This window comes from Rhamphochromis sp. 'chilingali', assembly GCF_963969265.1.
Source record: "Rhamphochromis sp. 'chilingali' genome assembly, chromosome: 21".
NCBI lineage: Eukaryota > Metazoa > Chordata > Actinopteri > Cichliformes > Cichlidae > Rhamphochromis > Rhamphochromis sp. 'chilingali'.
In genome coordinates, this window is record NC_137949.1 from 19,994,718 (window position 1) to 20,017,166 (window position 22,449).

A 22,449-nucleotide genomic window follows, 5' to 3' on the forward strand; every position below is an offset into this window, starting at 1 on the left:
ACAACTTTCATATTCATTTAACCATCTTTGCATTTCAGGTATAACCAGGGACCAGGTGATATAGTAGGAAAGAAAAACCTGGATTTGGACAGCCATTCACACATTTGTTTTTTCCTCTCTGGGTGCTGTACAGGAACAGAGTTGCAGGAGCTCCAGCAGCAGGTTGATCATCTCTCTGATCCCAGCAACCTGGAGTCTGTCGGCCGCCTGCTGCAGCTGCGCAGGCAGGTCCTCCTGCTGCAGTTTGATACTGCTGTCAGAATCTTTGTCAGGTCAGCGGTGAAATCGTCACTTCCCTCAGCTGTCTGCTACCATACTGACACTTTCTCCATGACAAAGATATTTAAAGGCTGTTTTACTTTTTTCTTTTCTGTGTTTGGTTTTATGGTTTCCTTTGTTATGATGCAGTTTTCATTGATTTAAAAAAAATACCAGCATTTAATAGAAAACATTTTCAAATTTTGCAAAAGAAACATGCTTTAAAAAAATAGTGTATAATATTTTAAAAACATAAAGAAAAGTATGGCTTAAATTTAGTGATTAGTTCATGTTGATGCGTTTTCCACTGCTGGGTGATGTGAGGTGTTTGGCCAATTCAAATATTTCAACAACTCAAAGCTTTTGCGGTATCAGTTTTTGTTTTTTGTTTTTTCCAGTTACTCGCCTGAAGTTTCCCTCCATCACTCTTCTATCACAGCTTAATAAACCTTAATAATGAAAGTATGTTTATCATGTCTAGGGAGGCTTTCCTCTCCTCTGGTGATGTTACTTCCTGCCAGAGTGTAAATGACAACATGGCGAACGCTCTCCCTCCAATGATTGGCTGCATCCAGACTGACGTCTTCAGTCTCACGCTGCCCGTTCCTCAACCTTTGGAGAATCAAGGCTGTCAGGTGGTGACCTCATATAATCATTTTAGAAAACCATCCTAACATATGTTTTCAAAAAACATGAAAACACTTGAGAGGATGAGAGGAAATGTGCTCTGTCACGTCATCTTTCTGTGCCTTTGTCTGCTGCAGGCACAGAGGATGTATCCATGGAGGAGTTTCATAGCCTGTCATGGACTGCTCCCTCTTCATGTTTGGGATGTCCCACCTACTGAACACTGCATGCAGGTTCACCACCTCATATGCTTTTTTTTTTTTTTTTTTTCACCTGTTAATGGTGCTGATGAGACTTGGTAGATTTGGTCTTGTGTATGAATCATGTTTCCAACCAAAAATATATTTTGCCATCAATATGTCATAATTCTGGAAGTTTCTTCCTGTTAAAAGGAGTTTTTCCTTCCCACTTTCACCAAGTGCTTGCTCATATGGGTTTTGTGATTGTTTGGATCTTCTCTGGATTATTGTGGAGACTTTACATTAAAATATGAAGCACACTGAGGTGACTGCTGTTGTGGTGTGACACTAAACAGATGGGACCTCAGTATTGTTATCATTAAGAGAAAAATGCTCAAGTAAATTCATGATCATCTGCTAAAAAGAAAGTCGTTGTATTTCCTATCTTTATTTATACAAATATGGGTGCGGACTTCTTTCTTGTATTGTCCTTAACCAACTACACAGCTTTGTTTGTTTTGGTTTTTTTAATGCATCGTTAAACTCTCCCAGTGATAGTTAAAAAGATTTCATGGTTATTTGCAGCTCTGTTTGAGCAGCCTGAGCAGTCGCAGCAGACTGCAGGCCAATGCTGCAATCCTTGGGGTGTCCCTGCTCATGGAGGACGTCCTGAACGGTGGAAGAGAGGCAGAGCCTGTTCGTCTCCATGGCAACAAAGATGACCTTCAGCATAGTGGCACACCTAATGAAGTAGCGACAGTTTCTAACAAGGTCATACCAGTGACGCTTCCACATTAGGGTTCACACATTAGTGAATAAAATTGTAAGTAAATTACTAAGATTGCTGATTTGGTAACTATTCCTTTTTTATTGCAGGGAAATAAAAGCTGCAGTGAAGATGATGAAGAAGAGGAGATAAAGATCAATTCCTCAAACCTTCAAGATCCAATCAGAGTCCAGTCTGTGCTGAAAGGTTTTCTCCTGCTGACAAAGCAGCTGGAGGTCTTCAAGGAGAGATGGGCTCTAAGACGTTTAGGCGCCGATGTCTTCAGTACACCTGCTTTGTATCAACAGTTTGTAAAACTTTACCGGTAATTAAGGAATATCAAAAATCAGACACTCAAATAATGTTATTTACTCATATCAGAAAATAATTGTTTTTGTGACAACAAAGTTAATGTTGTTTTAGGATAATGTAAGGTATGCTTAGGTCTTTCTAATTCAATCATTGTTTTACAGCAATTATTCACTTTGTTTTTAGAGATGAAATCTTTTACCCCAGTATGAGAGCTCTGGCTAAACAAATGGATAAAGAGCATCACTATGAGGTTTTAATCTCTGGCACCCAGTCTCTTCTGCCCCCTCCTGGAGCTTCAGAGGTTGATGTGAAAGCCTGGCAGGTACAAGCACAATGAAAACTGCACAATTAAATCATCATGTCATAATAACAAGAACTTATAGTGCTGCAAAATCTACTTTTTCCAGCTCCACCTGCTGATGGAGAGCACAGAGTGCGACATGATTAGAGCAGTGCAGAGAAAGATGAGCAGAGAGCTCACACTAGTGCTTTCAGAGAAAACTCAACAAGATAATCGGCTCCCCACAGGTGCGCATAAACACCACTGAATCTACCTTTAAATACCCATTCAAAATATTTTTACTATTAACTATATGATTGCAGTTACATAATGTTTCCACATGTAAGCAGAGCTGTGGAAAAGAAGTCAAATGAAGTACAGTTTGTCCCGTGAGAAGCCACAGATGGTGGAAACATTCATCCAACAGCTGATGCAGGGAGCTGAGCAGTCGGAGGGAGAGGTAGGGAAAATACCCACTGATGCTTTGTTCTCCCCTAAAGTCTTTTAATAATGTGCTGCTACTGTTGACAGGCTTCTGATTACTGTGTAGGATCTCTGCTGAAAAAGAAACTCAAACCTGTGTATTTTATCTACTTGCATTCATTGTTATTTCAAATGTGGGCTTTATAATGCTCTTAAAACCCTGCTCTGCTAAGGCATGCCTTCAAAAACACACTAAATACCTTAAATGCTTGCTCTACAAAGGCTGCCATTTCTCCTGAGCTGATTATACAAGCTGGTTGCACTCCAGCGCTATCATTATCATTTCTAACAGCCCCAAGTACACAAAGTATTTGGAAAAACATGCAAAATGTGCTGCTTATTCCTATCATTTCCAGTGCACAGGAAGAAAGTGAAGTTGTTTAGTTAACTGCTTTCCTGTCCATAAGAAGAGGAGAAAGGAGTGGGAACATGCTCAGTTAATTATGCAAACATGTGGGACAGGGAACATGAGGTGTTGCTTGGTATAAGCTTTAGGTAGACGTTTTATTTGACAGGTGTTTGAGAAATTATGTCTTATTTTAGAAAGAGAAGGTAATCAGTCCATTTCCACCAGGTTTCTTCTTCCTCGAGTCTGCAAAATAAAGGTGGCAATCACGTTTCCCACAGAGGGTATGTGGAGTAATGTACAAACTCTTTTTAAAAAGTTAAAAATTAAGGGGAAGTTTTCTCTAAAAGCAACATTTTTACATGCAACTAAATGTTTACAAGCTGCTGTTGTGACCAGTAATGTCTTCACACTTGAGGTAATGAATGCTATGGTTATTCAGGCCTTTTATTGATTTCTTTGAACTGTTCCTATAGCAGTTATAAGTGGTGTTGAAGGCTCTTCAATAGCTTTTAACTTCACAACATGTAAACTTCTCATCAGTGATGACAGACGTGACAATGATTGAGCTATTTGTACGGTGGCCCTGAGAGGCCAAATGGACTGCAACTTAAGAAAACACCAGCAATAAGAAAAACGCTGCAAAAGCGCACAAAACACAACAGAAATAGGGAAAAACTGAAATAGGAAAAAAGAAAACAGATTTCTAAAAGCACAGAGGAAGTGTGGAAGTTTCTGGGGAGACAATAACCCAACGAACCAGTTGCAGGAACCCAAAACATGCTAGGTGTGTTTTATCATGATTCATATAATACTGATGATGGATTTTTAGGCTAATAGTTAGGCTAACACACTTACCTGTCATCTTTTCTTTCCTCACAAAAGTGATAGATCCCCCACTTCTTTTAGGTGTCTCCCAGCGCAACACTTTTTCCTATTTCCGTTGTGTTTTGCGTGCTTTTGCAGCGTTTTTCTTATTGCTGGTGTTTTCTTAAGTTGCAGTCCATTTGGCCTCTCAGGGCCACCATATATTTGGCCTAAATGACAAGAGATGTGTTTGTAGGAGTGATTGTGATGCTTTCTAACCTAAGAACACAGTGCCAGCTGTCCAGCACGGTGGTGGTAGCATCATGGTCTGGGGGCTGTTTTGCTTCCAGTGGTACTGCTACATCACACAAAGTGGATGCAATAATGAAGGAAGAGGGCTAACTCCAAATTCTTCAACTATTGAAAACTTATGGTAAAATGGTAAATGGCTTGTATTTGTGTAGCGCTTTTACTCATGGGCTGCGCTTAAAAGCCAGGTCCATGCCAGGAAACCAACAAATTTAAATGAACTCTACCAAGAGAGGTGGTCAAATACACAAATACAACAATTACACCAGAAACTCATCGATGGCTTCTAAAAGTGTCTGGTTGAAGTGTAACTTTGCTAAATGACATTTAACCAAATATCAGTGGGGGTCTCTGTATATATTTGACTCTGTATGGATAAAGAAACCCCTTCTTGTTTTTATGCTCTACAATAATTCTACCCTGGAAAAAGAGCAGTTGAAAGACATCATTAAAAGCCTAAAATTACGATGACATTAATTTCCTTCTGACTACTCTTGTATCTCTTTCACATGTATTGTGTGAAGAAATGCCAACACATAGAGAATATAACAGTGCAGCTTGTTGACTATTAAAACTTATATCCCAAAGAATGGGGGGAATAGAGTATTAATGCAAATTGCTAAACTTTAGATATTCATTAATAATACTCTTGGTTTTCTTTTTTTAGCTGAAGGTCTCTCGGGATCATCTGCAGCAGTGTCTCACTCACCTCGGCTCCTCAGTGATGGAGCGAGAGCGCCAATGCTTTCTGCTTTACTCACAGTTTTATGAACAAATCCTGCAGCAGCACACTCAGCTTCTGTACCAGAGAGAACAGGTACATGTGTGGAATATCTTTTTATTGGAGTAAATATATTATTGGCAGTTTATATTTTTAAAAAAAATGAAATCTATTATCTTTCACCATTTTAACTGCAGGATTTGAAAAGTCTGAAGGACGCTCAGACAAGTAATTCTCACAAAGAGGTACACACAGTGATTCCCATCTGTAGCCTCTATGATTTTGTGAGTTAGTAGCAGAAAAGCAGATTTGAGCTGCTTTAGGAATGTAAGTCATGTTTGAGATCGAGAGCTTTCAAACAAAACTACTTTTGAGCTCTATTAATCCACAGGTGGCAGATTTATGCCGTGGGATGATGTTGGAGGTCTCAGCCCTGTGGGCCCAAGTTGCTCACCTGGAAGAAGAGAAAATTAATTTAGAGGAACAGCTCGGCCTCACATTCAAAGAACGCTACCACCCTCTGGTCCGACACCTTTTCTCTACCTGCATCCAGTTAAAGGTGAAAGAACAAGGCCCCCTGTTAAAGGGCTACAACAAAACTTTCACCCTCGACATCCAGATGTTGTAGTAGAAATTAAGACCCATCAGACGAGTTTTTTTCACTCTTCTGTGAGATTATGCAAATTTTAGCCTCCGTTTTGAGTTCTTAGCTGGCAGAAGTGACACGGTGTGACTCTGTAGTTTTCACCAGTTTTGTGTTAGCAAGTAGCTGAAGTGGTGAAAACGACAAAGTGGCTGGTAAGTGTACTGTTTCTTTATAACTAGAATATATACTTGCCCTTTTCATATATCATATTTGAGCAGAAAGTGGTTGAATGACACTTTCTCAGAAGTTTCTCTGTACCATAATAATTTGCTAACATCTGATTGTTGGTGTTCTCTTTATAATATTGTAAGATCTTTACCATGCAATATAATGCACCTTGTTGTGACTGTTGTTGATGCTATAGAAATATAATTGATTGGACAATAACTTTAAACTATGTGGTAAAACGTTGCTTATTCTTTAGTTCTTTATTCCTGAAATACATAAACAAGTGTTATTTTGTCATATCTCACATTTTGATTTGTTAAAGACTTGTTTGGTAATTTTGTTTGGCTTTCAGGCCAGACTTGATGAATATCCCCGACAAATGAGGCGGGACATAAGTGTGATAGTGAACAGAGCACGGGGGGAAGGAGTGGACAAGATCATCAAGCTCAAGAAGAGGTACGGCTGCACCAAAGACAATGATGGACTCGCCCTCACACAGTTAAAGGTACGGAAAGTTTTTATGTGTAGGCAGTTAAAAAGAGCAGAAGTATTGAAGATGATCTGTGAATTGTACCACTTTCATACCTGTTATCTTAAGAAGGAAGAAGTCCACGAGTTGAAGCTGGAGAACAGCCGGCTGACTGCTCTGCTCTGTAAACTGAAGGCTCTGAGATGCTGGAGGAAGGTGGTCGACCAGGAGAAACTTCACAGGCAACTGCTCCAAACCAAGCAGGTTAGCAGCAGGATGAAGAAATATTCAGCAATCAGAAATTAGCTTTACCTCTTGCAGGGAGGGAACATGAGGCCATCAAGTAAAAGGGAAAAGCATGAATATGCTTAGTTGTAGGATTTAAACAAATAATGTAACAATGTTACATGTACTCATGTACTGCAATTTAAAAGTTTAATGTTTTCTTTTGCTTGACCTGGTTAATCCTCACTAATTTTGTCAGCTTTGCATTATTTTTCTAAGCCCATATTTATACATTTATGAACTCATACCACACTGGTCATTTTGCAGAGGGAGGTTACCACTCGCACCGAGGCTCTCAGAGTGAAAATGTTATCAGAGGATAAGGTGGCTCTCCTGCAGGGGGAGCTGGACTTTGCACAGCAGGCGCTGACCTGCTCTCAGGCCGAATGCAGCAGCATCAAGAAGCAGCTCAGCAGGAAGGTACATGCACTCCTATCCACACCTTCTACATCAGTTAACATCAGCTGAAACTGCAAATACTCTGAAATTCATTAAAACTATGAAATGTTTGGTTTGTATTTCTTAAGCTTGGTGAAGGTGCTGTTGAATGCTTTCAGAAGCAGTGCAGGTTTATTTTAAAATGCCAGGATTTTAAAAGTTAACTACATTTTTTGCCTCGTTGCTGATCCTACAGACACTTAATTATATTGCAGCTTCTCTAGGTTTCTCTTGTTGGCTTTTTTGGATCTCTGAGGACAGGATCTGGGTTTTTGGAGGCTCACTGCACATCTTGAAGTGTTTAAATCACATTTCGCTCACATAGACTTCCTAATTCATGTAAAGCTGTGCATTTTCAGTTTTGACAGTGGCAAGAGCTGTCAGGAGAAGAAGCCTGGATATATTCACTGAATGTTTGCTGGTTCTCGCTCACAGACAGAGGAGCTCCAGGTGTTCAGGCATCGGTCTGCACGGGAAGCCCGCAGCAGACAGGAGCTGGACGCTCATCTAGTGCAGACCTTGGAACAAATGAGAGCCGACATGGAGGATAGAGACAGACAGCTCAGGGCCCTCGGTGAGCAGCTGGACAGAGGCAGCAGGATAAACAGGCTACAAAGAGAGTGCAGTGCCAAAGAGATCCGGCAGGTCTGTACGTTAATTAATGTGTTATGCACCACTGATTGCAGGCTGTCTTCTGTGCAAACCCTAAAAAAAAATCCACTTTTCATGAGCTAAAAAAAAACACCTGTGGTCAGTGGATTTTAAATAGATCATCCAAAGAAATACAATTTTTAAAAAGATCGTGGTATTTTAAGTAAATCAACCTCTGAACATCTTAACTGAGAGTCAAATAAAACCAATTAACAGACTATATCTGTAGGTTCTCAGTCTTTCAGGTCATGGTAGTCTTCAGCACTAGTTGGACTTCTTTTCAATTCATGAAGACTTTTCGCTTCATCCAAGAAGCTTCTTCAGTTCCAGTGTAGAGTCCCAGATATTTACCCACCATGGAGGTTATGCAGAAAGTCACTGATCCACCCCGCAACCACTTGAGTTATTAATGGTCATATGATCCAAACTGTTAATCAAGGTGTGGTTCTTGATCGCTGGGCAGGCTTGTCAGAAATTACATTTCTAAGAAATTATGATGGAACAACTCAGTATAACATGCAAGTGTATGTCAAATCCAGCAACACCTTTAGAAAAGCACTGGTTCATCCCAAAGGCACAAACACAATCTAAGCAACGTAGTGTGTGCTGCTCAGTGCAGCAAGGAGTGCTCATAACGTTACACGGGAAAACCAGACAACCACTCCACAGACTGATGGCTCAGCAGAGAAGAACTCATCAGGACAGACTGTTTTCAGGATGATAATGTTCATACTTTGGCCTGAGAAGCCATCAATGTCCACTCTGAACGACTCTCATTGAAAAGGCACAATGCCCTCCAAAACCAGCTATCAGAAACCTCAATTAATACCTCCCTCCTGATCTCCTATCTGTAAATGGTAAGTGGAGCGATTCTTATATAGCGCTTTTCTACTCTCCCGGCGTACTCAAAGCGCTGTATACAACATGCCACATTCACCCAATCACACCCATTCTCACAAGCACTGACTCTAAACTGAGTGCTTTTCTAACAACATTCACACTCCGATAGCTGCATCGGAGAGCAACTTGGGGTTAGCTATTTGCTTTTAAAGTTTTTCACTAGCCACTGCCAAAAATCTGGCAAAAATCTGACAGAGTGATGTAGGATAAAAGTCCAGACCTAAATCCAATTGAGATGAATTCATCATTTAAAAAGTGATATTTTTGTATATACTTGGGGTTACCTTTGTCTAATATTAATATAATGCAAATTAAAGGGGTGGCTGTAGCTCAGGAGGTAGAGCAGGTCACCTACTGATCGGCAGGTTGGCAGTTTGATCCCTGGCTCCTCCAGTCTGCATGCCAAGTATCATTGGGCAAGATAAAAAAAAAAAAAAGGTTGCTCACAGTCATTTCATGATTTAAAAAGGGGGTAATTATATTTTTCACACAGGGCCAGGTAGCTTTAGATCCCCCCCCCCCCCCCCCCCCCCCCCCGGTTAATTAAATAATCATTTAAAACTGCATTTTGTATTTACACGGGTTATCTGTGTCTAATATTGAAACATGTGTGACAAAAAAATGGGGGGAAAAAAACAGGAAAGGGACAATTTTTAACAGAACTGTATAATGCAGTCTTGAGATCCCATGTGATTCAACAGTCACACTTTGACCACGTGACCTTAATGGATTGCGTGATGACACGACTCTCAGGACCACCTCCAATGGGACAAATCCACGAGGGGTTGAATACCTGAGTCTCTTCATCAGTTTGCAGAACTGAAGAAGCCTCTTGGATGAGAGGTTAAAGGATTTTTGCAGTGCCTTGGTGCAAAAATCCTGTAGAGATACTTACAGATACAGAGTTAGTCTTGGCCTCATTCTGGTGATAGATCTGTCAAGTCAATATCAATGCACATGGTGTTTTCATTTTAAATTTAAGCAGGAATAAAAAAAACAACAACTTTTAACCACATTGTTGGGGTCCAGGTGAGGGGGCAGCTACAGCAGCAGTGCAGCCTTAAACAAGAGGCCTTTCAGCAGCTGGATAAACTGCAGAACCAGATGAACGATGTGGAGGCAGCTCTCTCCAGAGGAGCTTCGACAGCAGGTAAAAGCCTTCCAGGCTCTGCTGATACTCAACAGGATGACAGACCAACAGCTCGCTTTGCCTGTAAGATTTTGTCTGCTTCAGACATTCTTGACTTGACATTTCACTCCTACTTTCTCGGTATCGTTATATCACAGGTCAAAGCAGGACTTATTCCACGCTGTCAGTCAGCAGACTGAGTACTAGAAGTCCCTCGACAGGTACTGAGCCCACCACCTTCATCTCAGAGCAGTGAAGCAATAATGTAAAGCTGCTCATGCGGTTCATGAGTGAAATCGAAAGCCATCAGATTATCCAGACACTCATATCTTTTTGTGATGACATTTTAAATTTCTTTATAGATGTTATTTTCACACTGCAGCATAGCTCTCACTCTGTTCTATTTCTGTGTGCACAGGTCTGCACCGGAACAGGCTGCATTCAGCCCTGCAGCCTGGCAGCCTCACAAACTACACCACACCTCAGGACTTTGCAACAGAGCCAAGACAGCAGAGAGCAGAAACAGCCAGAGGTCTTTCAAACATGAGCACAGACAGATCTAAAGCAGTGAGTGAAATAATCATTTAAAAACTTGTTTCATCTCTAATGTAAAAAACAAGAAGGTGGGTGGGGAGATACTTTTTTACAGCACGGTACATTTTGGAGTTTTAAAGCATATTGAATTCACTGGTGTCCCAACTAATGAAGATTACGTCTACATAATAATAGGACAACTACTAAATGGTGAACGTAAAGCGAGACAGTACATTGCTGGTTTCAAGGTCAAGAATGTGTGAATGCTTTTGTGGTCACCCATCTTCAAAGATTCAAGGAGCTTTATTGTCATTCGCATCACAAGTTAACATGAGGTGGAAAGAAATTATGCACACACGGTCCTGGAGTGAAAAAAATAATAATAATAATGAAGAAACTGATTTTTTTTAAAGTAATAAATAATAGTTGTTGGTCTTTTGTTTTGTTTTTTAACAAACAGAATAACAAGTAATAAAATAAGACGATAAGTTGAGTGCAACAACCTGAGTACCAGTATGGATATAGAGTGTAGGTATCTGTTTCGTCAGACGGGTATAGCAGGGTGCCCAGTTTTATCTCTTAGATGTTCAGCTTGAATCCGCCTTTGTTTCTCTTTCAGGATCTGTGTCGCCTGCGCCTCCCGATAGCCGAGGCTTTGTTCCCAGATCTGTGAGGTGCAGCAATCAGTCACACACACAAACTTGATTAGCAGATTAGCTTGCTGTAGGCTTGCCTGTAGTGTTTTATAGCTCTGTGTGAACTGAATGTTATCTATTCCATTCCCAAAGCTGTGACATGCATGTCTTCCCTTTAACCTACAGCACAGCATCTTGATGTTGCCCCTCTCCATATTTCAGTAACTTTTTAAATATTCAAAATAAATACTTTCAAAGCTCTTAACAAAACCCTTATCACTGATGTTTTACTTTCTGGATATTTCTATAATTTGCCTTTATTTTTATCCGTACTTAACTTTTGTCAATTAATAGCATTACATCGTGTCTACTTAAGGTTTCTAATACTCATATTAGATATATACCAATTTGAGCTTATTGCAAATTTATCAAAGGAATCATGTCAAAGTTCATTTTTCAGTTGTAGAATGAGTTTGGTCACATCTTATGAAATAAAACCAAATGATGACGTTTTTAAGTGGGCAAAAACAAAACCTGTTTTGTCATAAGCTCTAAAAAAATCATTAAAATAATAACTGTTTAGCATCTGTTGCATAGTAACTGTCTTCTGTTCAGACTGTACATAAAAGGTGGAGATAGCCATGTTTATATCAACCATTTGATTGTGAACAAACCTTTTAAAGACTCGAATTGAGCGTTTTGGAAGTGAGGATCTTGGAACCAGCCATACCTGCAAAAGCTACCCGCTTTATTATCACCAATTTTACAGTAATTAATAAAATGATTAAATACCAATAAATACAAATTCAGGTTTAAGACACTTTTCACTTTTCAAACCTGGAAACTGAAAAATATCACATTTGTTTGTTTGGGAGTTCCTCCATTATGGCTCCTGATATTCCTGCCTTTCGTGTCATGGACTGAGATCTAAGTGCTGCATCCAGCTGATGTCCTCAAAGGCCTCAAGGGTTTTCACACATGGCCACTAACAACATGTCATTAACTTCAGCATCATTTTGGGTGTTTGACAGTCATGCTGATGATGTAGGATCAACTGTCGCTGTATTCCCCAGCTGGATGATAAAAGGCTCTTTGTGACTGCTTTTGGCGAGTAAGATAGTGCTGCATTCGAATGGAAGTGACAGATTTGTCTACAGACACATGCCAGTAAAAGTGGCGCCCTTTGACACATGATTGCTGCAGCACTGAAGCAAACTTCTACTTTGAAGTCGAACCTTCTCCTTTTCTGGTTTGTGTCCGACTTTATCATGATGTACTATCAGTTGGCCAGTAGCTGGCAAGTATTTGCCATCAGACATGAAAAACTCCAGGTAACCATGGCAATCTGCTTGCAACCAAAGCAATAACCAGAAGGTTTTTGGTTCAACACCTTTGTGTCTGGGGGCTCTTTGGATCACTCATATCAATCTCAGACACCTGTCGTAATTAGTTAACCAGGTGAGCCCAATTAAAGGAAAACTATACTTAACTCATTCACTGCCAGCCATTGGCAGTGAATGAGTTAAACCCATTGACTCATGCACTGCAATTGACGGCTATAGACGTCAATGGCAGTGAATGAGTTAAAACAGATGTTCCACATTATTAATCATGCCACAGTTTTTAAGCAATATGGCAAAGAACAAGGATCTGCTGCAGAAAAGTGTCAAACAGTGCAATACCTTGTGCAAGGTATGAAAGATATTAGATATTTAACACACAAAGTGTGATCATTGTGCTGCGCAGAAATTTGTGGCACAGATAAAGGCATGAGGAAGGTATCTGCCAGACAAATTCATCAGATTACAGTGGTGTAGTGTGTGGAAGGAAACACAGCAGTATAAAAAGGTATGCTTATATATTTTTTTATATAAAAAATTCATTAAAGAAAATACAAACTTCATCTTTTAATACTGCTACCTTTGACTATGGTCAGTTTTGTCTGTATATAGTTGATCTCCACAGTAGCACCATCAGATTTAAGTTCCCGGTGGTCCAGATCACTCTCAGCTCTCCTGTGGCAGTCCGGTGGTGTACAGGTAGGACACAGTTCCTGATTGGATCTGAAATGTCTGTCCTTGGATGTGATGGTTGGAGATCTGCTCGCTAGTCTGACTGATGGAGATCGGTTGGCTGCTCTGGCTGCTGACGTGAATAGCCCGGCCTTGTTGTTGTTCCCTGCTCACCTGCCCCTCCAAGGGCTCCTGAACAACAGGCAGCTGCTGGATTGGCTGACGCATCACCTGCAGCTGTTGAATGGGACGCTGTGTTATTTGAAAGGGCTGCGCAGGACCGTGATGGGCCTGCAGCTGCTCCATAGCCTCTTTACTCAAAGTGATAACATGCATCTGCTCAGCCTGGTGCATCATCTGACCCTGCAGCATACTTATAGTGTGGATCTGAGAGGTCTGATCCACCACATCACCCTGAGTGACCAACGCCACATTGTGCACGTGCCCTGATGGCCGGGCGAGGAGGGTGAGTTTAGAGGGGGCTGACTGAGCCATCTCTCCCTCTGTGCTGATGAGGCTGATCTCGTGGTCCTGACCCGGGATAAAGTTAATGTGGTCCACATCCTCTGTCACCACCACCTGGAGCTCTTGTTCAGAGGTGGCAGGCAGCTGGTACTGCTGCAGGTGAAGGATATTTTGCACCTCTTCCTGCGGGGCTCCAGAGCCATCTTTTGCTGCAGTATCCGATGAGGCCTCTCCACCCGCAGCTCTCTCCTTGTTGTGGGATTTGGTGTGTGTTTTCAGATTGTCCAGGCGTGTAAAAGAAAGGCTGCAGAAAGAGCAGGTGAAGGGTTTCTTCCCCGAGTGGGAGGCAACATGTCGTCGTCTTGCACTGGGGTCTGAAAAGGACTTCTTGCAGATGCTGCAGTTATAAGGCTTCTCACCTCTGCAAAACCAGATATTGAGGCAGTTATGACCATGTCTCCTCCTGGGTCGTATATTATACAGCAGGGAGCAAAAACTGTTAAAAGTGGAGTGAAAATCAAATATAACAGCTGACCTGTGGATTCTGATGTGAGTCTGCAGTGTGCTCTTGGCTGTGAAACATTTTCCACAGATTTCACAAGTGAAAGGCTTCTCACCTGTGTAAACGTTAACACCATCAGCTGCTGCAGCACACGCTTCCATAAAGCAGATATCAATAGCAAAAGAATGACTTGGAGAGCTGATCTTACCTGTATGAGTTCTCACGTGCTTTTTCAGTTGAGCTGCATCCATAAACTTGTGATGACACTGAGCACATTCTGGCAATGATTTCCCTTTATTTAAAAATAAAGATTCAATAATTTTACCTTCAGATTGATTGAATACACTGACCAGATCTCTGGCCGTTTCCCCATGACTTACCTGTGTGAACTCTGTAATGGCTTTTAAGTTGCCTTTTCTGAGTGAAGGTCTTTCCACATTTATCACAGTCAAAGGATTTCTCTTCTAAAGAAGCAAATAAAACAGAGCTCATGAGAGATCAACATCGCAATATGCTAGAGCACTTCGGCTTTAGTGCCATTAAGAGAAGGAAGTCATCTCTACAGCCAATATCCATCCAAAACTAGGCAACTCACACCAAATTAAGCTAGGTAAATCAAAAGCACAGGCAAGACACAAAATGTGGGCATTTGATTTTTGGGCACATTTAAAAGAGTTGTAATAGGTAGTAAACTGAAAATCCTTCCGGTTTTCCTAGCCAGAGAAACAAAACACCTTAATTCTTCTTAGAGCATCTTTTTACCCCTTAGTTGTAAAAAGCTTTTCCCCTACATTGCTTCATTTATGTTAAAGAAGGCATGTATTTACTGGGCCCAAGTGTATCTAATAGAAGTAAAATGTAGTATTTCATTATATTATAATAACACATGAGACTTTTGCATACAGCACAGTTATTGCCACTGTGCATTTTTAGGGGCTAAATATGTTAGCTGTGTTGCTTTGCAATGAAGACAACTGTACAGCACCGTTTGCATAAGATTTGTTCCTGGTTTACATCCCTTGCACTGAATCGAAAGTGGATAACTGGAAATGGATAACTATCCATTTCTAGGAATCAAGTCCAGACACTGGAATGTGGTTTGATGGTCTGTTATCTGTTCTATATCTGCTTGTTCGTGTAGTGTTAATCTTTTGGGCTACATCCAGGACTTCAATCTGCACAATGCAGTGAACAGCTCGTCAGATGGTGCTTTAAGGAGTGCCTGATTTGCTTTGGCTTTGCATTCTATTGGTGAAACATAGCCTTTCAGTACCGGCTGAATGTGTTCATTTCTTTTTACCTTACAATATAAAGCGCCTTGAGGCGTTATATAGATAAAGTTTAAATGAAGTAGCCAATCAGAAGAAAAAGCTGGTGAGGAGGGTCGTATGCCATCCTGAAAGCTACTCTGTTCGAATTTAAAAAAAAAAAAAATACAGCTGAAACTAAGAATAGTAGGTCTGATGTAATCACTGCAACAACTAACACTTTCTACATTTCTCAAATCAGACTGTAGATCAACTTTGTTGGAAAGATCACTTTCAGGAAATTATGAGGATTCCTGGAAATTACTTGTAAACAAAGTTACTACTTATCAAACATGAGAAACTGAGAAGTCAGTTCATTGGGTCCTACCTTCATGGAGGTTCATGTGCTCTTGCAGGGAGTGTTTGGTGGAAAGCGCTTTGGAGCAGACGGTACAAACAAATGGCTTTTCTCCAGTGTGCATGCGCTGGTGAGCCAGCAGAGTGTGCTTCTGGGTAAAACTCTTCCCGCACACCATGCAGTGGAAAGGCTTCTCACCTGGAGTTAAAGAAAGCAGTTGTACTTTTACAGGTGCGGATGTGATTAGTGACTGCTAAACTCTCGTCAGTCGTAGTCATCTGTACTTTCTATGCGTTTCTATTTTTCTTTTCTTTTTTTTTTTTCAGCACAACATTTGAAAAGTTAAAACATTTATTTTTATTACAGTTGAGGGAATGAAGTCCTTTTTTTAAACTATGTCCAAAAACTCTAGAAAAAAAGGCCAAATTTGTATTAAACCTCCATTCTGACCTCTCTTTAAATCAGAGTGTAATTACCTGTATGAGTGCGCTGGTGAATCTTTAAAAACAGGTGGCTTTTGAAGACTTTTCCACAGTCCTCACATCGTGCCTCAGTGTCAGGGTATTTCCTTTTCCTGCCCCTCTTCCCAGGCTCCTTGTGTCCTGCTGTGTTATTGCCCACTTTGTAGCCCTTATATTTTACCGGTGGGTTGATTTTGCGTTTGCTCTGCCGGCTTTGGTGTTCTTCGGGGTCCTCATTTCTAGGCTGAGACTCAGTTTTTGGATTATCTTCTGCCTGTCGGTCCTCTGAACTCTCACATGGTTCTCTTCTCCCCACCAGCTCTGTCACAGGTGCACCTACATCTTTCCTCGGCCGCCCTCTTTTGCGCTTCACCAGCTCTGCATCTTCAGCTTTGTTTGCTTGAGCATCATTGCATTTGACCCCTGCTGCAGAGCGAGTTAGGTCAGTGAGCACTTTGACAAGGTCACCGACTTCCATTCGATGAGCTGTGGCCAGGAGCTGCTCTGTGGCGCTCTCCTCCACAGACACCTGGGCGCTGTAGATGAACTCCAGCACTGCTGCAAACATGTTTGGTGCCATACCGTCCAGCCGGTGGGTGGACCGATGGATCTGATCTTCTGCTGTGAACATGACGGAGAAGTACTCACTGCTTGCTGCCAGCAGGGCTTTGTGGGCCTTGAACTGCACATCCTCCACGACAAGAGTAATGTCACACAGCAGGTCACTTTTCCTGAGCTTGTTGAATTTGTTCAGGATGCTCTGTTTATGTGACTCTGAATGAAGGTGAGCCATAAGCGATGAAGGTGGACTGGTTGATTTTTGAGACATCTTTGCCGCAAAAACAACCACATCTGTCCCTTAAATGAAAACATATGAAAACAAAATGAGTGTACAGTTAGTTTAAAAGTTTATATGAATTCATCATGGGCATGAAGGTCATGTGATTTTGGGCTTTTAAAGAAGACATTTATGCCCATTATGATACGAATATATGTAAACTTCTGACCTCAGCAGTATATATGTTTGGCTTATATCAGAGGTTCAGTGCGTTTTTTAAATGTAGCCGAGTGGTAAATTAATAATAATATTTTCCATTTCAGTTAACCAAATATCCATTTAAGGTTCAAAAAGGGGTCTTAAAATGTTGTTTCTTTGTTTCCATGTATGGTAAGACAAGAATGTTATTGGGTAATTTAATGGTATTCCTTGTGCTATAGGCTTAAGGGTTAACTGCAGTTTTCCAAAAAAAAACTTAACAAGAAATGCATCTTGGGACTTCCTGTTTACTTTTCTTTTTGTTGTGGATGTGGAACGGGAATGTTGTGAAGGAGTTAAATTATTGGTAAGGAATTGTTAAATATGCACATAACTCATTGAAACATATTGTTATAATTGTAGTGCAGTGGCAAAACGTCAGTATTTTAACAAGATGATGTATTTCTTAAATGTATGATGCAAAGGACCTGTATGTGCAGCGTGGAGCGGCCATTTTCTCCATGCAAGGGATAAGTTGCGAGATCGTCTGTGTGCTCCAGTATTGCAAGTGAGCTGAGATTTCTGTGGAATGTAAGTGTTTATAAACATGTATGTAACACTTCCACATTTTTTTAAAGGAGCCTTGTGTGATTTAGTTCTTTGTATTTTGTTCTGCACAGACAGAGGCCACTGCCGTATTTTTGTGTTTTGTATTTCATTTCTTTTATTCCTCGTATTGTATTGGCGCATCTTTGTTTAATCGGTTATTCTGTTACTTTGCCACGTTACCTCTCGTGCTGTAGATGTTCAGTACAAGTCCATATGGCCGCTGTTTGACAAAAGTAAAGGTCAAAGGACCTTTGGTTTATTCAGTCGTCATTGACAATAAAACTGCACATTAAGAACCCCAGTAATTGTGTCCTGTGTGGCTAACCATTTCCCAGGCTACATAAATATATGATCTTTTTCGTATTACCACTGCTATTACTAGTTACTCATACATGACCAGAGGAATCTACATGATCCGTTTATCCATTAGTAAATGTTCAGTCTGTAAAAATGTAGGACAAATATTACTAACAACAGTTTTTCAGGAATTTGTCACATTTAGGACACCAGACATGGTTGGACTGTCCAAATACGAGTCTGTCGTGTAAGCATACATTTGGTATTATAGATCTAGAATGAATTTGTATTACAGAGCTGATTAATCTGTAGTGACCAGTCTAAACTAACAAAAATATTCTTCATATTACAATAAAATAAATAATAGAAGTATAATAAACTGTCTATAATGTTGGTCGTTGTTTAGTTTATCCTCATGTTTTCAAAATCAAAATTGAACCCATACTGGTATTTACATTCACCTCATATATTAACTTACAGATATTTTGCACTGTTCATCACGTTCATGCAGAGTTCACTGACATTCAGCTTAAATAATGTTTACAGACGAATGGATGTTAGCAAGCAAGCTAATTGTCTCAAAGCAAACAATGCACCGCCGCTGTCTTGAAAGGGGGGGCACGAGAAGCAGAAATGGCGAAGAATGCGACCGAAATAAAGCTTTCAAAAGAAGTTAACTAATAATTTTCGGTCTGGTGACAGGACTTGGACGTATAAACTGCGGTTTAATTTGAAGTAGTCAGCTTTTAGGACCTTACCTTCGCTCGCTGGACGGACCAGAGCGCGATATGAGCCACCTATCGCGAGATGTGAGGTTCTGACGAGATCCACGCCGAGCCGCCGACCCCTGAGGGTCGCACTTTTCCCCGTCGATCAACCCTTTCTTCTAGGTTAATAAAGGTTTGTTTAAATTGTTAAATAGGTGGCATTATGGGAAATTATTTTATTTTAATAACTCAGTGGGACTTTTAAAATAACTAAAACTATCATAGCTAATGAAATTTGATTCAGGAAGTGCACGTTCCCGAGAGAAAAACAGAAACACACAGCACCTGTTGTCGGTCTCTGGGGACATTTTCTGTGCGGGGGAAGAAGGAGACAGTTTTATTTTAGGTGGGTGGATACATTTGGATTGTCGAGCTTTCGGTGTGTATAAGGCTTATTTATCTGTATAGACATTTTCGATTCCTTACAACGCACTGCCACGTGCTTTATTTCATTAGTTGTTAGTTTGCACTCTGGAGAGCCATTCAAAGTTGCGCATTCATATTTAATATCCACACACTTTGACAGAACTGTGCTGCTATATTTGTTGCGATTTCTGCTCTTCTCGGGTAGGTCTAGGGATTTTTTTTTTAATGTCAATGGGACTTTGTTTTTAAAGTGAGCCATACAACATGTATTTAGTTTAGATTATACTTCCATATTAAGCGAACTTTCTTCTAATAAAAAATAAATTTCAAAAGAAAGTTTTTATTTTGAAATGCATAACGAAAATAGAATATATTTTCCAACATCATATCAGCTATATTTCACTAATGGCTAAGGTATTCGTACCTTTCCAACAACAGTTGGGAGTGGATTTTTGTATGGTTGCTGTTACAACCGGCTACAACTTACAGCTAGATATATAACTGAATTATTGTGTGATGATTCATTTAATAAATATACTTCCACAATCTGTAAGACAGTTTCAGCTGCAGCAATAACTAGAATACACATTTATGCATTGTGAAAAAGGAATTAATGAGGAGAGCCTGTTAACTGAAGTTTGGCTGGTGGACCCCCTTTTCATTCCACCATCAATTCATCAATTCCCTCCAAACCTTTCTGGGGAGAACAACCCCCTCTTTAGCCATTTCTGTGGCTTTATCCTCAGCTTCCTGTTCCACCCTGACCTGCTGGGTCTGTGCAGAGGGCAAGTCTGCAAGTAGTTCTTTAAATGGTGAATTTGGAACTTTTCAGACCCCAGAAAAGCACACACATACACATGTATCTCTTATGTGACAATGCAGTAATTAAAACATTGTGTAATTATATATATTGTTCACTATTTGGCTGTTCATCTTCAAGAGCTTTAGTCATAGAAATGTATCATAATTAGTATCAGTAATACTAATCACTAATCCTTAATACACTCTAAGAAATGTCAGGGTGTTTGAGAGCCTGTGAGAAAGAGAGCTCTGTTTTGTAAGAGCTGCTTTTTATTTATTTGTAAAAGGCAGGATTGAGGCACCGTGAGTTTTTGAGGTCTCCTAAGGCAACATTAACAACAAAGTCTTTGAAACAAACACTAAATAATGAAATTAAGAAAATGATTTTGCAACTTCTTGTGAAGTTGTTCAGGCTCGCTAGAAGTGAAAGTCTCAGGTTCAGCAGAGGACATTGCTGCACATACAGGGTGCTTTGTTCTTGTATATAACCCTAAAAGGACAATCAGAACTGTTATATTTTAAACAGCTACAGCAAATGCAAGACTTGGACATTTGGTACACCAGTAGCCTTTGTTTTATGGATAACTGCATGTACACTGCTCTTACAATGACTGTTTCGTAATGGACAATTTGTCGTTGAGTAACTTTTAAAAGGGAGTCATAACAAAGGTTATTTGGCATTTAGTAAAATTCTCTTGTCGTTTGAGGTGCAGAGCTGCCATGATGAAAAGCGTCAGGGTTGTGGTTGTTGGAGCTGGCGTAATTGGATTCTCCACCGCTGTGTGCATTGTTGAAGCTCTACCTTTCTGCTCTGTTACTTTGATGGCTGACAAATTCAGCCCAGACACAACAAGTGACGGAGCTGCTGGGATTTTGTTTGCTGCACAATTTCCAGGTAAGAAAACAGGATCTGTCTCAGAGATTTACACTACAGCTGCACCACATTATGCAATGTATATAAAAATAAAAACGCAGTGCACATTTGCTTTACATGATGCCTTTCTCCATCAGATATTCCCTTGCAAAGACAAAAACACTGGTTCAAGGACAGCTTTGATCACCTGTTGGCCATTGCTCAGTCTCAATGTGCACCAGAAGCTGGAGTAATGCTGAGCTCTGGGTAGCAATTACTTGTATACGATGCTGTAAAAGTTGAGTACTTAGCCCGATCCATTGTCGAACAACTGATTTCTCTACTAATTTCTTGCAGCTGGCAAATTTTTAAAGAGGTTCCAGCAGTTAAAAAACCATTCTGGTCAGAGTTTGTGATCGGCTTTCGACTCATGACTGATGTTGAACGGAAACGCTTCCCAGATCACAAGTTTGGTCAGGCTTTCACCACCTTAAAATGCGAATGCTCCACCTACCTGCCATGGCTCGAGAAGAGGTTCATCCCCTACATTAAACTTCTTTTATCACGTCATACTATTATATCCACAAGCTTTTAATTACAAATGAACTCTACTTAATTTAAAGTTCGTCATGTTAACATCATAAATTCTTCTCTAAAGGTTCAGAAAAGCTGGAGGTCAAGTGGAACAGAGGAAAGTCAACAATCTTCAAGAATTGAGTAACAACTTTGATATCATTGTCAACTGCTCCGGTCTCGGCTCCAAAGTATTGGTGGGAGACACACAAGTGTACCCTGTCAGAGGCCAGGTCCTCAAAGTGGAGGCCCCCTGGGTGCAGCACTTCATTAGAGATGGAGATGGGACGACGTACATCTACCCCGGCATACGCAGTGTCACTATAGGTGGGACGAGGCAAGAAGGAGACTGGCGGCTGCAGGTGGACGACAGAGACACTAAGGGCATCCTGGAGCGCTGCAGTAGGTTGGAGCCGTCACTCAACAAAGCCAAAATTCTTAACGAGTGGGTCGGCCTGAGGCCCAGCAGGAAGAACCCAAGGGTGGAGAGGGAAGTGGTGGAGCTGCAGGGCCGGCCGGTGCCTGTGGTCCACAACTATGGCCACGGGGGTTGGGGAGTTACCCTCGCCTGGGGTACTGCTCTGGACACACTGGGGCTGGTCAAACAGTCCCTTCATGAAATGGCCCCACAGCCTAAACTGTGAACACATTCTACATCCCACTTCTACTCAGGGCTACTAACACAACCTTTTTATAAAATGACAAAGCTAAGCACAGACAGAACACTTAGTAGATTTAGAGTAGATTTTACATTTAAAAAAAAAAGACTATAAGAAACATGATTTATGGAAATATAATTATTTAATAATTTAATTTAACACTGGTGGAGTTTTAATTTAACTAATCGTTAATAAGTTTTCAGGATATTACATCATTATCATCATTACATCTTTCTGTAACAGTACTGTAAAAACATCAGATTTAAGAAAAAAAAGCATTTACTGCTGTTATTTTTATGCTTATAATACATAAGAACATTTTCTGTATCACTATTTCAGTGGAGATAATGTTTTTGCATTGTCTGGAAACATTCATTTTGTTATCATAAAAGCTGATTGCCTGTTAATAATTTTAGGTTCCTTTCACAGCAGATGTTTTGATTGGGGTGTTCCTAATATAATATAAACATTGTGTCAATAAACCCTGAAAAAGAAACTGCTTATTGCTTTTCTAGTTTGCGCCCGTACTTTGCCATCTGGGGCCAAATTGTCTGTATAGG

At 40.5% G+C, this 22,449-nt stretch overlaps 3 protein-coding genes across 10 annotated transcripts in view; 2 read left to right on the forward strand and 1 right to left on the reverse strand.

Moving 5' to 3' along the window:
- LOC308388937 (uncharacterized protein) overlaps positions 1–16,443 on the forward strand; it is a 29,311-nt gene extending 12,868 nt beyond the window's left edge. The window contains exons 28-47 of one of the 2 annotated variants that reach the window (XM_080869960.1): positions 134–272; positions 740–893; positions 1,023–1,118; positions 1,650–1,835; positions 1,941–2,155; positions 2,326–2,464; positions 2,550–2,670; positions 2,773–2,882; positions 5,035–5,184; positions 5,286–5,333; positions 5,480–5,647; positions 6,255–6,407; positions 6,501–6,635; positions 6,924–7,076; positions 7,530–7,739; positions 9,675–9,795; positions 9,933–9,995; positions 10,193–10,341; positions 10,928–10,982; positions 16,308–16,443. In XM_080869960.1, coding sequence (XP_080726086.1) covers positions 134–272; positions 740–893; positions 1,023–1,118; positions 1,650–1,835; positions 1,941–2,155; positions 2,326–2,464; positions 2,550–2,670; positions 2,773–2,882; positions 5,035–5,184; positions 5,286–5,333; positions 5,480–5,647; positions 6,255–6,407; positions 6,501–6,635; positions 6,924–7,076; positions 7,530–7,739; positions 9,675–9,795; positions 9,933–9,995; positions 10,193–10,341; positions 10,928–10,981 — 2,564 coding nt within the window. In that variant the 3' untranslated portion in view covers position 10,982; positions 16,308–16,443. Of the gene's footprint in view, positions 1–133; positions 273–739; positions 894–1,022; positions 1,119–1,649; positions 1,836–1,940; positions 2,156–2,325; positions 2,465–2,549; positions 2,671–2,772; positions 2,883–5,034; positions 5,185–5,285; positions 5,334–5,479; positions 5,648–6,254; positions 6,408–6,500; positions 6,636–6,923; positions 7,077–7,529; positions 7,744–9,674; positions 9,796–9,932; positions 9,996–10,192; positions 10,342–10,927; positions 10,983–16,307 lie in introns of those variants that run through there. The other variant, XR_013970196.1, reaches the window with a different exon arrangement.
- On the reverse strand, positions 10,991–18,767 carry zbtb24 (zinc finger and BTB domain containing 24). The gene is made up of 7 exons (XM_080869961.1): positions 18,629–18,767; positions 16,004–16,846; positions 15,558–15,725; positions 14,303–14,386; positions 14,131–14,214; positions 13,956–14,037; positions 10,991–13,841 (listed from the first exon to the last, which is right to left on the reverse strand). The coding sequence occupies exons 2-7, from the start codon at positions 16,815–16,817 to the stop codon at positions 12,950–12,952; spliced, it is 2,124 nt and encodes a 707-aa protein (XP_080726087.1). The 5' UTR covers positions 16,818–16,846; positions 18,629–18,767; the 3' UTR covers positions 10,991–12,949.
- ddo (D-aspartate oxidase) lies at positions 17,249–22,385 on the forward strand. Of its 7 annotated transcripts, none has more exons than XM_080869962.1 (6): positions 17,249–17,331; positions 17,450–17,555; positions 20,512–20,699; positions 20,816–20,924; positions 21,015–21,191; positions 21,316–22,385. In XM_080869962.1, coding segments are annotated over exons 2-6 (1,035 nt in total). In that variant the 5' UTR covers positions 17,249–17,331; positions 17,450–17,553; the 3' UTR covers positions 21,875–22,385. The 7 variants fall into 7 exon arrangements, with proteins under 7 accessions (XP_080726088.1, XP_080726093.1, XP_080726094.1 ...); XM_080869967.1 differs by having other exon boundaries at positions 20,518–20,699; XM_080869968.1 differs by lacking the exon at positions 17,450–17,555 and having other exon boundaries at positions 17,257–17,331; positions 20,518–20,699.
- The last annotated feature ends 64 nt before the right edge of the window (positions 22,386–22,449 follow it).

Excerpts from the sequence above, each read along its gene's own strand:
- zbtb24 (XM_080869961.1), bottom strand. The coding sequence starts at position 16,817 with ATGTCTCAAAAATCAACCAGTCCACCTTCATCGCTTATGGCTCACCTT. Across the intron at positions 15,726-16,003 it reads TCACCAGCGCACTCATACAG|GTGAGAAGCCTTTCCACTGC; the intron begins GTAATTACACTC and ends CTTTAACTCCAG. Across the intron at positions 14,038-14,130 it reads GCACGTGAGAACTCATACAG|GTGAGAAGCCTTTCACTTGT; the intron begins GTAAGATCAGCT and ends ACGTTTACACAG.
- ddo (XM_080869962.1), top strand. Across the intron at positions 20,700-20,815 it reads GTTTGCTGCACAATTTCCAG|ATATTCCCTTGCAAAGACAA; the intron begins GTAAGAAAACAG and ends TTTCTCCATCAG. Across the intron at positions 20,925-21,014 it reads GGAGTAATGCTGAGCTCTGG|CTGGCAAATTTTTAAAGAGG; the intron begins GTAGCAATTACT and ends AATTTCTTGCAG.